The 14,829-nt window shown below is 41.4% G+C and overlaps 1 protein-coding gene across 1 annotated transcript in view; it reads left to right on the top strand.

Moving 5' to 3' along the window:
* Positions 1-10,606, top strand: part of PRKCI (protein kinase C iota) — a 43,663-nt gene extending 33,057 nt beyond the window's left edge. Inside the window, exons 12-18 of the mRNA XM_048505998.1 lie at positions 71-206; positions 1,112-1,199; positions 2,746-2,871; positions 3,312-3,391; positions 5,233-5,322; positions 5,958-6,073; positions 7,925-10,606. Coding sequence (XP_048361955.1) covers positions 71-206; positions 1,112-1,199; positions 2,746-2,871; positions 3,312-3,391; positions 5,233-5,322; positions 5,958-6,073; positions 7,925-8,012 — 724 coding nt within the window. The 3' untranslated portion in view covers positions 8,013-10,606. The remainder of the gene's footprint in view (positions 1-70; positions 207-1,111; positions 1,200-2,745; positions 2,872-3,311; positions 3,392-5,232; positions 5,323-5,957; positions 6,074-7,924) is intronic.
* Positions 10,607-14,829: the final 4,223 nt, after the last annotated feature.

Below are 14,829 nucleotides of genomic sequence, written 5' to 3' on the forward strand. Positions count from 1 at the left end.
CCAGTTTTGAAGGAGAAAACAGTTTGAAGTTTGACCCTAAGGTCCTTTTTTTTTAATCCTTTCGTTTCAGATTTTATTCAGCAGAAATTAGTTTAGCATTAAACTATCTTCATGAACGAGGGATAATTTATCGAGACTTGAAACTGGACAATGTGTTGCTGGATTCTGAAGGGCACATCAAGCTGACCGATTATGGCATGTGTAAGGTAAGAAACAAAATCTCTGAACATCTCGAAGTACAGATATTCGTAACTTGGGCGCCTTAAATTGTAGTAGCTTTTGATGGCGTTGGCTCCATTACCAGGTGTACAGTGATGATTTGATTCTAATCATGCAGCTGTGAAGTGAAGGAGATTGTAATAACTTTTTCCTCAGGAGAACTGGGTTTAGACTTGAGCATGCAAAAACGTGTTTGTTAAATAATGTGCAAGCTTTCACACAAAGCCGCTGGAACGGGGGTCCCCAATCTTTTTCAGCCTGCGAACACAGTTGCAATTTGACACAGTGTGAAGGGTGCAGCAGGTGCTATAGGAGGCAGAGCTGTCCACAAAATGATTGACACAGCTTAACTTCAGTAACACAGTGATTATGTGTTCCTACATTGCAGGGGGTTGGACTTGATGGCCCTTGTGGTCTCTTCCAACTGTATGATTCTATGATTAGTGCAGATCCTTGTGGTGTGGTGAATAGCTGCTGCCAAAGCGACATCTTAAAAAATCTGCACAGACATCTTAAAAATCTGCACAGCCAATCCAATAGTCAATCAGGAGCCTTGCTGGGCTAAAGCCCTACCTGGCCCCACCCACTTGACGAGTGGCAGAAAAGTTGTTAGCAGGCACCAATGATTGGGAACCCTTGCACAGTTTCTATGAGAACAGAAAGGGAACGTGCCAAGAGTGACCGGTCATGGAATATCGAATGAACTGTATCCTTTCCTTTCATGTATGATAAATGAACACATTCACTGAATCTTTCTCTTTTTGGAGAATAGTATAATTCAAATGTCATGTAATGCTGCTTGAAGCCATTAATTTACTGCTCTGGGAACTAGGAAAATACCATTGATCTATAAGATTGTTTTCTGTCTCCCCCTCCCCTTTCATTTCAAAAGGAAGGATTGAGGCCTGGAGATACAACCAGCACTTTCTGTGGCACTCCCAACTACATTGCTCCTGAGATTTTGCGTGGAGAGGATTATGGTAAATCTTGCCATTTCTAGCAGTGCCATTATGGTACAGAAGTTGAGCAGCTAAAATTCAAAATTATTTGGATTTCAACTCTGTGTTTTGCCGTCCATCACATTTCACGGTCAGTTAATAGAGTTCCTTGTGGAAATTTCATTCTGCTGGCAGCGACTGGAGAAAACCAGCTAGATTTGAATCCAGTAGCGTCTTAAAGTCCAACAAGATTTCCGGGGTATAAGTTTTCAAGAGTCAGTATTTCCTTCATTAGATATCAAAGAAAACCATTCACAGCTAAAACAGATATTTAGGTCCAGGGCTTGTTCTGAGCAGCTGCATAGTTATACCTCTCCTATGGCTACATCAAGTCCAAAAGTTAAGAATTTAGACCAGATCAGTTTTCAGGACTCAGACCTGTGCAACACAGGAAGATATTAGGGATATGCATTCAGACATCAATCAAAATCTGAATCAAAAAGGCTCCCATTTTTCCCCTTCATATTACTTAGAATAGTGAAAATAACATTCAGATCTAGCTGTTCTGATGCGAGACTATCTAATTCAGAGTTTAATATGGTCAGAGGGAGAGGGAGAAAGTACTCAACATGTGTATTTGTCAAAGACATGGCACATGTTGTTACCGTTTAATACATATAGCAGGAGAACAAGTAGTGGGGTTAGATTATATGAGCAAGGGGCGGTCACTTCATTACTTATGTCTGCAGGCAGTTTCACCAACACCTACTGTGGTCCCATACTCCTAATTGCAGATGTGATGGCATTAACTTATATGGCACATGCCATCCACTTAAGGGAGGGGTATTCCATGATTTTGAGCACTTTTCCATACACATTAACAAACGTGCTTGCAGAATCAAGGGCAGAAGATCTAGCAGCATTTGCAGGACATACTAGTTTTCTTGCTACAAGAGAGTTTTGTGTATATGAGAACATTCAATCATATGCATCCCCATCTGTGTTCTAAGTGATAAAGCTCAAATACCAGATTTATCATCTCACCCTCTTGTTTGTGAGATCTAGATCTGTATTTCAGATGATTCATAGATCACTGTAATATCTAGGGAATTAGACATCTACCTCACTGTGTGTGTGCTGAGCGCCATCAAGTCGCTTCCAACTTCTGGCTACCCTATGAATCAGTGTTCTCCAAAATGTCCTGCCGTTAACATGTGTGAAAAATTACCCACATTATCAGTGCATTCAGTTGAGCAGAGACAGTTGAATGCATTGAATAGCAGATGGCCTTCTCCCCAAAAGGCAGGAAGGTGGATCACAGTTTCCAATGGAGCCGAACTGGTAGGCTCCCAGTCACTTTAAGTATTGATTCAGTTTCAAGTTTTAGTATCATTAAAACAGAAAATACACTATGATTTCAGCCTAGGAAGAAGCTTTTTTACTTTCACAAGGTACAAACAGAATGACGATTTCTCAGTATTTGTGCACAGAAAGACGTCAGTGATGTTTAGGGTCTCTAAAAGAGCGATAATCTATCAGTATGAAACACAAGACGCTAAATATTGTCCTATCTTGTCTTAAATCATAGGATTCAGTGTGGATTGGTGGGCTCTGGGCGTGCTTATGTTTGAAATGATGGCAGGCAGGTCGCCATTTGATATTGTTGGGAGCTCTGATAACCCTGATCAAAATACCGAAGACTATCTTTTCCAAGGTTAGTGTGTTGAATAGGCTGTGGCAAAATTCTGTTTGGCCGTCCTTACTGAATCATCGTATGAATCATCTCCAGGAAATGGAAAGGTCGCAATTAAAAGGCATTTATAGTAGAAGGATACCTGCCTCTTGATAAAGAAAATTATTTACATTGTACTTCATGTTTACTGTATGGACAGTATGAAGACATAATTCAGAGGGGGCTGTATGGTGTTAGATAAGACATAATTCAGAGGGGGCTGTATGGTGTTAGATGCGTTTTTTATGGGTTTGAGCCAGTAACTTTTCTGTAAACCTGTCTTAATCAGTCTGTCTTAAACCAGTTCATGCATGTTAATTTAAAGAAACCTTTGATTTGGTGCATGGAAAAATTCCCATGTATCTTTAGATCTTTAAAACAGTCAAGTATTGGAACTTAAATTATTTAAAATTTTCCTCTAGTTATTTTGGAGAAGCAAATCCGTATCCCTCGATCCCTTTCTGTGAAAGCAGCAAGTGTTCTAAAGAGCTTCCTTAACAAGGTAAGATATTGTACCATATATTGGTCAATAATTTGTCAAATGTTCATTCTGCAGAGATGAAATTGACATACAATTATGTAGACACTAACAGATTAACATGGCAATGATTGCCCGGGGGGGGGGGGGGGGTGCGCTGCTTCCATGCAGCCTCCAAAGAGGCCAGCTGGACTGCGGACGACAGTGAAAGCAACCTATGCAACTCAATGGGCTGTGCCACTGATTTTGTCAGCATAAATCTGTGCTATCCAATGGGGGCACTCGTGGGCTGAAATGACTCAGGAAGCCGACTAACATCCCCCCCCCCCCCCCGGGACTACCCTCTTCAGCTTGGGCTCCTACATCAGAGGAGTAGTGCTGTGCAGCTCTCCAGCACCAACATAAGTGCCTCTGTGCCAGCATAAATGTCCTTTACACTAGCATAAGGGGCATCTGTGCCAACGCTGGGGTCACACTGCCTGTTGAGCAGTTTCAGGCCCCCTTCCCAGAGGTGTCATAGCACCATCCTATGCAATGGTTGCAGTAGGTTTACTTTGGAATAACTCTGCATAGCATTGTGCTGTCAAACATGTCTGGGACCTCTTTTTATACTTACTTAAAATATTTATATTTCTGCCTTACCTCTACGTAAATGTAATGGATTTCTTTCAGCCCTGCTTATGCATACAGATATGTACACTCTTCATCTGGACCTACTCCAAAATGCCAACGCATGGGATCGTAACCTTAGCATTCAGATATTTCATTAACTTGTGAATTTCTCTGCATCCTGGCTGAGCCTTATCCATTTTGCTTTTGCCCTTTTAATCTACATTAAATGTTAATAGAAATACTATAAATATTAACTTGAACGTGGCCATTAAAACCACAGTATAAACTGCATAAATTTTTCTGTCATGGAGATAGGGTGGATGGGATAATATCTTTGTAGCATTTTCAGCATTCAAAGAACTTCATGTGCATTATCACAGTAATTCCTTGCAACAGCCCTGTACCCTAGACTGATATTATCCCTAGAATGCAGATTAAAGTATGGGGCTGAGAAAAGGTGACTTACCGACAGCTATCTTGTGAGGTTGTGGTGAAGGTGAGATTTGAACTGGTGACTTCTCGGAGCAGATTTTAGGTAACAAAACGTTGACCTTGCTTAACAGCACATCCTTGCCAATGCACCTGTCCATTAGTCTCAGGAAATGAAAGGACAACCATTAAATGACAGAATTTCTGGTACAGACAAACTCGCCTCCTGGTGAACAAAATGTGCCTTATGATCGCTGAACAAATGGTACAAATACAACCTCTCAGCCCCTGCGTTGTACCAGCTCCATCAGCAAAGGGCTAGGTCAGGGGTAGGGAACCTGCGGCTCTCCAGATGTTCAGGAACTACAATTCCCATCAGCCCCTACTAGCATGGCCAATTGGCCATGCTGACAGAGGCTGATGGGAATTGTAGTTCCTGAACATCTGGAGAGCCGCAGGTTCCCTACCCCTGGGCTAGGTAAAGGTCCTGACTTTACTGAGACCACACTTTTTCAAAATTATTGTAATTGTAGTGCACCAAGGCCACCCTGGAAAATAATTTCTCTGCAGATACTGTAACATCTCCATTGATGTTAATAGTTACCACAAGATTTTGGTTCCAGGGACAGTTAATGTACTAATCTGGTGTAACTGGCATATTCTTGATCTTTGAAATAGAAAATGGGAACATAAATTTATAAATGTCATTCTCTGGAGATTTGGTGCCAGAGCTGAAGCAGCATAACATACTGAAATGGAGGTACAGATTACATACATATTAATTTCACAAAGCAACTTCATGTTTAATTTCTTTTCCTATTTAGGATCCTAAAGAACGCTTAGGATGCCATCCTCAGACAGGATTTGCAGACATTCAGGGACATCCATTCTTTCGTAATGTAGATTGGGATCTGGTAAGTATAAGGTGTAAACAGCACTGATAAGGATTTAATTAAGGAAAGCTAGTGTGGTGTAGTAGTTAAGAGCAGGTGGCTTCTAATCTGGAGAACCAGGTTTGATTCCCCACTCCTCCACCTGAGTGGCAGAGGCTTATCTGGTGAACCAGATCTGCTTCCGCGCTTTTACATTCCTGCTGGGTGACCTTGGGCTAGAGTTCTTGGGAACTCTCTCAGCCCCACCTACTTCACAAGGTGTCTGTTGTGGGGAGAGGAAGGGAAAGGAGCTTGTAAGTCACCTTGAGTCTCCTTACAGGAGAGAAAGGTGGGATATAAATCCAAACTCCTCTTCTTCTCCTAATTGAGTTCATGTTTCAGATCTTGATGAGGTAGCCTCTGTAATTGTTTCAGTCTTCTGAGCATTTTCAGCTGTCTCTCATTTGTGCACTTTTATACATAGAACATGACATAGTAGAAACAAATATCCTGAGGATTGGGAGAGATTGGCATTCCAGAGGAACATAAACTCTGCAAAACTATGATCGTGAGGCCTGTAACCCATTATCAGACATACTAGTTGGCGTTAATTACTGGGTGAAATACAGATTCTTCATTGGGAGTTATCACCTAATGTTGTATATATTTATTCTAAGATGGAGCAAAAACAGGTGGTTCCTCCATTTAAACCAAACATATCTGGGGAATTTGGCCTGGACAACTTTGACTCTCAGTTCACGAACGAGCCTGTTCAACTCACTCCTGATGACGAGTAAGTAAAATAAGTTCTTAATTTAGTAAATCAGACAGGAAACAGTCTGATTACTCTTCTGTAACTCTGGCAAATCTTATAGTGATGATTGCCTGTGGATGACTGATAGCTTAGTGCAGGGGTCTGCAACCTGCGGCTCTCCAGATGTTCACAGACTACAATTCCCATCAGCCTCTGCCAGCATGACCAATTGGCCATGCTGGCAGGGGCTGATGAGAATTGTAGCCCATGAACATCTGGAGAGCCGCAGGTTGCAGACCCCTGGCTTAGTGGAACCTCAATATTGAAGAGCACTATGCTGTTCTATGCCTCTTGCTGATGGGGAAAAAAGGGGACCGCAGGAAAGGGCTGTTGCCATTATGTCTTGTTTGCGTGTTTAAAAAGAAGAAATTGGATGAAATGAACCCTTAGTCCAATCCAGCACGGTGATCTTGTTTTTCTGAACAGTGATTGCCCTCTGTGGTGTAGGAGTGCAGTTGAAGAATTCGTAATGTTCTGCTAATCTAATTCCTTATGAGGGTCAATCCTGAAATTTGGAACAATTGCAGTAACTCTTGAGATACTTTACTGGTTTAATTGCTTTTTCATTTGAAATGATTTTAATGTCAGGTTTTTAACAACTGCTTATTTTTAATGACTATGTGCTTTTTATCATATTCTGTTTCGTAACAAAAGGCTTCCAGGGAGGCAGCACATGCTAGAAACTGCCTGGCGACCTGAAAGTCCTCCCTAGCCCAAAACAGACTTACACCATCCTTTCAGGTGGCATAAGTCTGAGGACTATGCTGGGAGTGTTCCCAGCTCCAAATGTCCACCGGAAGCCAACAGAAATCAGCTTCATCCCCAGTATGCCGCCAGCCACATCAGCATCCGCCTGGATACTGACATGACTCTGGGGGCTGGGCATAAGTGCCGTTGTTGCTGGCAGTGTAGGCAAATGCACTGGCACAATCTCTCAGAGACTGAGAGCAGCAGTGGTGTCGTGGTTAAGAGTAGGTGCACTCTAATCTGGAGGAACCAGGTTTGATTCCCTGCTCTGCCGCCTGAGCTGTGGAGGCTTATCTGGGGAATTCAGATTAGCCTGTGCACTCCAACACACGCCAGCTGGGTGACCTTGGGCTAGTCACAGTTCTTCGGAGCTCTCTCAGCCCCACCTACTCACAGGGTGTCTGTTGTGGGGAAGGGGGAGGGAAAGGAGATTGTCAGCCCCTTTGAGTCTCCTTACAGGAGAGAAAGAGGGGATATAAATCCAACTCTTCTTCTCCTCTCACCAACTCCAAGACCCCATTTCTCCTTCCATAGGATTGTGCTGTACATTGTTAGCTTCTCTCTTCTGATTAGTAACACAAATGTGTTCTATTTTGGAAATTGCTAAGTGGCAACAATGTACTTGAATGTGGAGTTATTTGTTCTCTGTCAAGACCAAAACTATTTGGGGTGATCAAAAATGAGTAGATAATATTGATGTGGAAAGGGCTGTAGTACAGAGTTAGTACTAGGAGGTTTGATGTTGTACAGTTTGGTCCTGCTTTTCCAAAGGCAGAGGTAAGTTATATACTTGGAGCCAACTACACTACAGTTTATGCTCCAGATGTTCCTTGACAGTGTAGCTTAATAATACAGTAATGCCCTAATTCAATTCTGAGCATTTTCACAAAACTAAAATTTCCACAATGTTTTTGGTAAGGTATGTCAGATAATTGAAATACAGAACAAAAGAGTCTGTGCTTCTAGTGTCCTGGAAATAAAATCTTGTCTTGGAACTTGTTCATACTAGAATGTCCCTGTTTCGCACCTCTGAGGTAAATAGTGTTTTGTGGCAGAAATTTTATATTCTGTTTGCTTTTTCAGTGATGTTGTGAAGAAGATCGACCAGTCTGAATTTGAAGGCTTTGAGTATATCAATCCTCTCCTGATGTCTGCTGAGGAATGTGTCTGAGTCTCATCTCCTCCCACGTCGGAACTGTGCCATTTGTTGGTTCCTTCCTCTGCATGGGTTAGCAGCTTGCTGTTAAGATGCAGTTGCTGACATTCATTGACCTTTTTGATCAGCCATCTACTATGAGCCATCCACAAATGAAATTCTTCAGTTACGAGACTCTTGAAATGCTGTTCAAACCTCACAGTCGAGCCTTCGGAAGGGCAGACTGCGACATGTGGGTATTAACTGTCATTCTGTTTGAAATGTATTGCTCTGAATTCCAAAGCATCTTGCATTTAAGATTGATGGCAGTGTTATCGTGCCAGGTGAGAGTCAAAAGTATAACCCAGATTTGGGAATGAGGAATTAATCTGCTGGGGCCCCTCCCTCTGTTTTCAGCATGTCAGGCTACATAGGTACAGTCTCAAGTTGCTTTTTAAATCCCTGGCTCTTGGTTTGAGTGTACCTGAGTTAATGACAGTACCATGCATTGCCAAAAGTGTGCAGAACTTGCAGAGGACTTGTCGTATAATGCTGCAGCCCACTCCCAGTCCTTGAAGTTCTAGTTTTCCCTTCCAGGTTAAAAGTTTAGTCTGAAACTTTTTTCCTATGTGTTTATTTCAAGGCTGTAGCTGAAGCTGTTCCTCAATCTTGATGAAAGTTGGCCAGGACAAGGGTTAGATTCTACTAGCACAGGGGTCTGCAACCTGTGGCTCTCCAGATGTTCATGGACTACAGTTCCCACCAGCCCCTACCAGCATGGCCGATGACATGGGCTGATTGGATTTGTAGTCCATGAACATCTAGAGAGCCGCAGGTTGCAGACTAGCTTTTCTAGTCCATCTCATCAGATTTCTTTTCCTGCTGCAGCCCGTGTCCTGCATGGTTTTTGCCCACATGAGGCCCATCATCCTTGGCGTAGCCTTTCTGATGTTCAAAAGAATTGCTGTCCTCCTTTTTTGTCCCGTGTAAAAGCAGGTAGATTGACCTGTTCCTTTTTACCTTGGTGCATCCCAAGGACAATGGACATTTTCTTGCGGGCTTATCTCAAGAGGATTTGGTTCTCGGACACTGGGTAGTTGATTTCAAAGATTCTCCCTGTTCTTAGCCAAGTTTAGTCAGGTACACATTCATCAGTTATACATTGTTTGGTCTGTGAATGAGTGCCTCCCTGAGCCTGTCCTTTCAACAAGGACTAACAAGAGGTGTGATGTTATTTTAAATTAACAGAACATTTCTGTTTGTGAAAATAATATCTAGCACAGTAGGCAATTAATTCTCACTAATTCTCACTAGTAAGGCCGTGTGCTATTTTCTTCAGAATCTTGTAACTGGGAAATGATATATCTGAAATGGTATTCACAGTAAATTCATCTCAACTCGCTGCTATCAAATCTGAAAAACATTCTGTCAAAAGATCTCTCTATTGATAGCCAGTGATTTTTGGCGATGCTAAAGTTCTTATTACGTGCCTAAAGGTCCATCTGTAAGATTCACATTAATTAACAGAGCACAGGAATAGAGGAAAACCAAGCCACTCGAATGGTTGAAGGTGCAAATTCGAAAGGTCTATATATGATTCATTAAAAAGTGAGCAGATTTTGCGTTTGACAGCTCAAAGACTCGGCTGCTTGGGTAGATGTCATCTGTACTTTTTGCTTAGTTTTTTAAATGCTTGTAAAAAGGGAGATAAAAGAAGTGTGCGTAGTTCAGCCTTCTGTGAGGCAATGTTAAAATGTATGGTACATTTGTACATTATAGTCATTACCCATTTTAAAATATGAACTAATGTTTGCCAACACTGAAACATTAAACTGAAGGAGAGAAGATCATTTGTCTTGGTACTTGCCCTTGCTACTTGAGCTGGCTCATGTTGGTTATGACTATGTTTAAGGAACTCTATATGATGTTCCTGTTTGGGAGTGGGTGGGGGGGGATGTCTGTAGATTGTGTAACTTGGCTTTGGACTTCTCACTTTTGAGCACTTTTTTCTAAAGTATCTGAAACTGGGCCACTGCCAGACAGTATATTTAAGTTGCATGGTACACAATGGCATTATCAGAGGTACATTTTTAACACAATTGTAGAAATAGTAAAAAAATCTCTCATCCAAGATTTTTCTTCTTCTAAGCACAAATTCACTGAATTCACAGGTGTAACATACAATGTGCTTTCTTTCGGTATTTGGTGTGTAGTAACTGTTTCTTGTTGTGGTGCATCTTCCATTGTCACCTTTTAACAAAAAAATTGAGTGATATGTTAAAAGCAAAATGTCAAGATTTTATTTTTTATTTTCATATTCGTTTCGAACAAGTGCCATGATATTAAATTGTTGTGTATTTTTTTTAAAAAAAAAACCATGTTAAATGTGTAGAGATTGTTTTAAAATGTTGATGATGGAATTAGGTCAGGAATGATTAGAGAGCATGATGTTTGGGGAGTGACCTTTAGCATAAAAATTGGACTGATGGGTGCTTCGTCTTTACTGTTGCTAACTGTGTATTCGTTTTACAGCCTTGGATATTATATTGTATAACCTGTATTTCTGCACACTTTTTTACTTTCCATTTTTCAGTTTGAAAATAAAACATAACAGGATTTTTTTGTTTAAATCATTTGTTTCATTTGCTCATGGATTCCTCTGAACTGTTTAATTTCGGCATCCTGTCTTCATTATTAGAGAGCTTGTGGGGTCTTTAACACCGAGTGGGGTAGTCTTTCGTTGAATTCTAATATCCTGATTCACAATAGAAATCTGTGAATTGTGACAGGGCAAGAGCACATTTGGAGGCGGCGGGATGTGGCGCCATTGTGATGCTGACCTGTTGCCCCCAGGAAAGCCTTGAAACTCCCCCACCACAAGAAAGTCTCAGGGGTTTAAAGGATATACGCCACCGAAAGGAGGGTGTTAAGTCCAATGGCTGGTGCACCACAGAACCAGCCCTAAACCCCAAGAGGCCTCTGCCTCTGGAGTGTCCCCACAGCACCCCCCCTCCCCACACACACACACACAGCGCAACCCTGCTACAGCCTGAACTTTCATGGTGGGATGCATGGCTGCTGGACAGTGGTAGGATTCAAATAATTTAACAACCAGTTCCGAAAGGACTCATGGGATTACAACCATTCTCTGAACTAGACAAAAAATTAGCTACCGGTTCTACCGAATAGGTGCAAATAGCCTGAATCCCACTGCTGCTGCTGGAGTATCTTTTCCCTCCAACAGGATAAGTGTCCCAGGGGAGGCAAATGTGCCAAGGTGAGACAGCGCCATTTCCAGGAGCTCTTCCCCCCCCCCCCCCCCACTTTTGGAGGGAGCTGTTAGTGATGCAAGATGCTGACTTGGAGGCTTCACTTCATACCATAAATTATGTGGAACAACAGGATTATATCTAAATGATTTCCCCTCCTTCATTCTCATTCCCGTGACAGTGCTGGATTATAACACCTTGGGAGAGTTTTGTGCTTCATTAAAAGATTGCACTCAAGCTGGGAAAGCAAAAGAAAACTCTTTATCTTTTCCATAAAAGAAAAGCCAATGCCACAGCTGTGGAGAGTTTGCATAATAAAATCATGGCAGCAGTTAGAAGTTTGCCTTGCATTACAAAGGTGCCCACAGGCTCAAAGACATTGAGAATTCATGCTGTAATCCATTTTGTCTGTACGTGATTCCTGAGGCACAGGATTGGGGTTGTGGGAAGCTCACACAGTGTTTTGTAGAGTGGGTGACTCAGTGTCCATGCGGTTGAAATATTTTCTGATTTACAAAGAAGTGGCTGGTTTCTGTATGCAGAATTGGATGTTTTGAGGATGAGGAATTATAGTGCCTAGACAGTTTACAAAACTCAGTAAAATGTCTGGACATTCTCAAAACTTTTAGTTTGTCAATATGCCATGTTTTTGTTTGAAATATATATATCTTTGCTTCACACTCAAAAGTAGTTTAAAAATCTAAGACATTAAAACCCAGTTAAATTAAAACAAATTTAAAAACATACAACGCAGTAAATTGTTACCAGCATGAGGGAATCACAAACTTGGCATGGGGAGAGAAAAAAGAACAATTTTTTTCCATATAGTAGCTGAGAACAACCAAAGAATGTGCCAAGTGAACTTCAAGGTAGGAAAGAGTTCTCCTTATGAGGCAGGAGGGCAGCTTGTAAAGGTGATTCCCACATCTAAGCAAGAAGTCATCCTGTCCTCAGAGGAGAAGGACTATTCAGAGTAAATATCCAACCATCCAACCATTTGCCCTATGAGACAGAAGGACACCTTGCTTAGGAATGGAAATCACCCAACCAAGATGCCCTCCTATCCTCAGAGGAGCACTATTCGCAGTAAGTATCCAGTAGTCTGTTCCACCTCTCTGAGAAGACCCAGCTTCTCTGCAGGAAAGTCTTACTCAGTGGGCTTGCATAGTGGAAATTGGCAGGGAAGAGATCCAAAATTTCCAGCCACAAACAACTGGATCCTATCTGTCAAAGAGCAGAACCGCCAGACTGGTGTACTTCATCAGCATAGGAGTTACCATGTCCCAAAGTAAGAGATTTGTCCAATAGTGGGAACTCATGGGAGTTGGAGAGGGTTTCTTTCTCAATGGGCTCACAACTGACTTCTTCAGTTGGTTGGGCGACACTCTCAAACTATTTAGTGTCTCCTGGATTCAGCCATGCACTGTATGTGGTGTGTGTAAGATGAAAGGGAAAAGGCCCTTCATCCTCACTGCAATAACAGTAATCAAAGCAAGTATTTTAAATTTGCTAGGATGTTGTGGGTTTTCCAGGTTGTATGGCTGTGTTCCAGTAGAAAACACTGGAACGCAGCCATAAAACCCGGAAAACCCACAACATTCTAGTGACTCCAGTCGTGAAAGCCTTCAACAATACATATGTTCAATTTATTGATGAGTTACAGTTAATGTGACCCTGCCAATAGCAGCAACCAGTTTAGAATGAATAGGAACGATTTTATCCACAAAGTTCCTAAAAAGTATTTCATGGTCATCTGTTGGTCTGCAGTCAGTTTTTCTAAATGATTTCTAAATTAGAATTGCTGAGGCTTAACATAATTTTTAAATTAAAGACATATATATGTCCAACAAACACGGAGTACAAAAAGTACACATTAGGGGAAAGTGAGGGCTTATGATTTCACCAAACACATTAGAAATTTCACTACTTATCATTCAGTCACAACTGTAAAATTATTTCATAATTCTTATTACCAATAAACTTCACATTTTCTCCGCTGTACTCATTTTCTTATTCTATTCCTCAAATCCACAGATCATTAATTCATTGCTTTTCTGTTTTACACAAAATGTCTGTTAGAAGTTTCCAGTTATCATGCTGGAGCTTAACTTTAGAAATCATGTTCATGCCTTGTCACTTACAAGCAATTCTTTCTGTGCATGAGTATGTAGAAACATCAGTTCCAGGTAAACTAGCATAAACTTATTAAAGATGAGATTATTAAACATGAAGAACAAAGCTTGCTGAGACAAAATCAGCATGGCTTCTGCAAAGGGAAGTCCTCACTCGCCATTCTTGAGGAGTTCTTTGAGCAGGTTAAGAAGCAAAGGGATGAGAGTGCTCCAGTAGATATTATGTACATCTTTGATCAGGTTAAGAAGCAGGTGTTTGAGGATGCTCCAGCAGATATTATATATTTAGATATCTAGAATGCTTTTGACAAGCTACCTCCCCAAAGATTCATGAATACGTTCAGCAGTCATGGGGAAAAGGATTTTTAAAAATTGGTTAAATAACAGGAAGCAGGGAGGAGGAATACATGGACAGTCTTGGAATGGACAGAAAAGAGCAGTGGGGTCCTACAAAGATCAATATTGGGACTAATGCTATTTAGTTTTTCCATAAATGATTTGGAATTGGGGTAGTAGGAGTACAGTGGTTAGGCATGCAGAGGACACCAATACAAAAATAAAGTGGATTGCGAAGAGGTACAGTAGGGTCTAATAAATTGGGGTGAGGGGGCAAAAATGTGGCTAAAGAAGTTCAGTGTTGGAAAGTGTGTGGTTATACACACTGGACCAAAAAATATATCCTAAATTTAGTTGTAGGCTGAAGGGTATGGAACTGGCTGAGACAAAGATTGAAAGAAATCTTGGGGTTATAGTAGACAACTCAATGAAAAAGTTGGTCTGCATGCAGCAGCAGTATGTTAAAAACAATAGAAGCTCTACACTCTACACTGAATAATATTGTAATGCCCTTGAATAGACAGAGCTGTAGTGTTTAGAATCCTATGTACAGTTCTAGTTGGTGTATCTCAAAAACAACGCTGCAGAACTGAAAAGAAGTTCAGAAAAGGGCAACCAATGTGATCAAGGGTTTGGACCACGTTACCTACAAGGAGAGGTTGAAGGGACTTCAGAGTTTAGAAGAAAGGCTGCTAAGGGGGACATGATAGAATTAAATTATGCATGCGGTGGAATAAGATGACAGAACTTTTTTTCACCTTCTCCCATAGTCTTGGAACTCAAGGGGTGTTCAGTGAAGCTGATGGCAATAATTCCAGGACAGATAAAAGCAAATTATTCTTTACTCAACAAATAACTCATTGTGAGATTCACTGCCTGTGGAGATAGTGATGGCTACAGTCATATATGGCTTTAAAAAGGAGTGGATGTGGAGGAAAGGTCCATTCACGGCTACTAGCCTTGGTGAGTGAACAGAACCTCCATATTCAGAGGCAGCCAATCTCTGTGGCATCAACATAGGAAGGCCTTGGCCTCTGTGCCCGTTGGCTCTTCGCAGTGGTGGGATCCAAAAATTTTAATAACAGGTTCCGATGGTGGTGGGATTCAAAGAGTGGC

This window comes from Sphaerodactylus townsendi, linkage group LG08, assembly GCF_021028975.2.
Source record: "Sphaerodactylus townsendi isolate TG3544 linkage group LG08, MPM_Stown_v2.3, whole genome shotgun sequence".
NCBI lineage: Eukaryota > Metazoa > Chordata > Lepidosauria > Squamata > Sphaerodactylidae > Sphaerodactylus > Sphaerodactylus townsendi.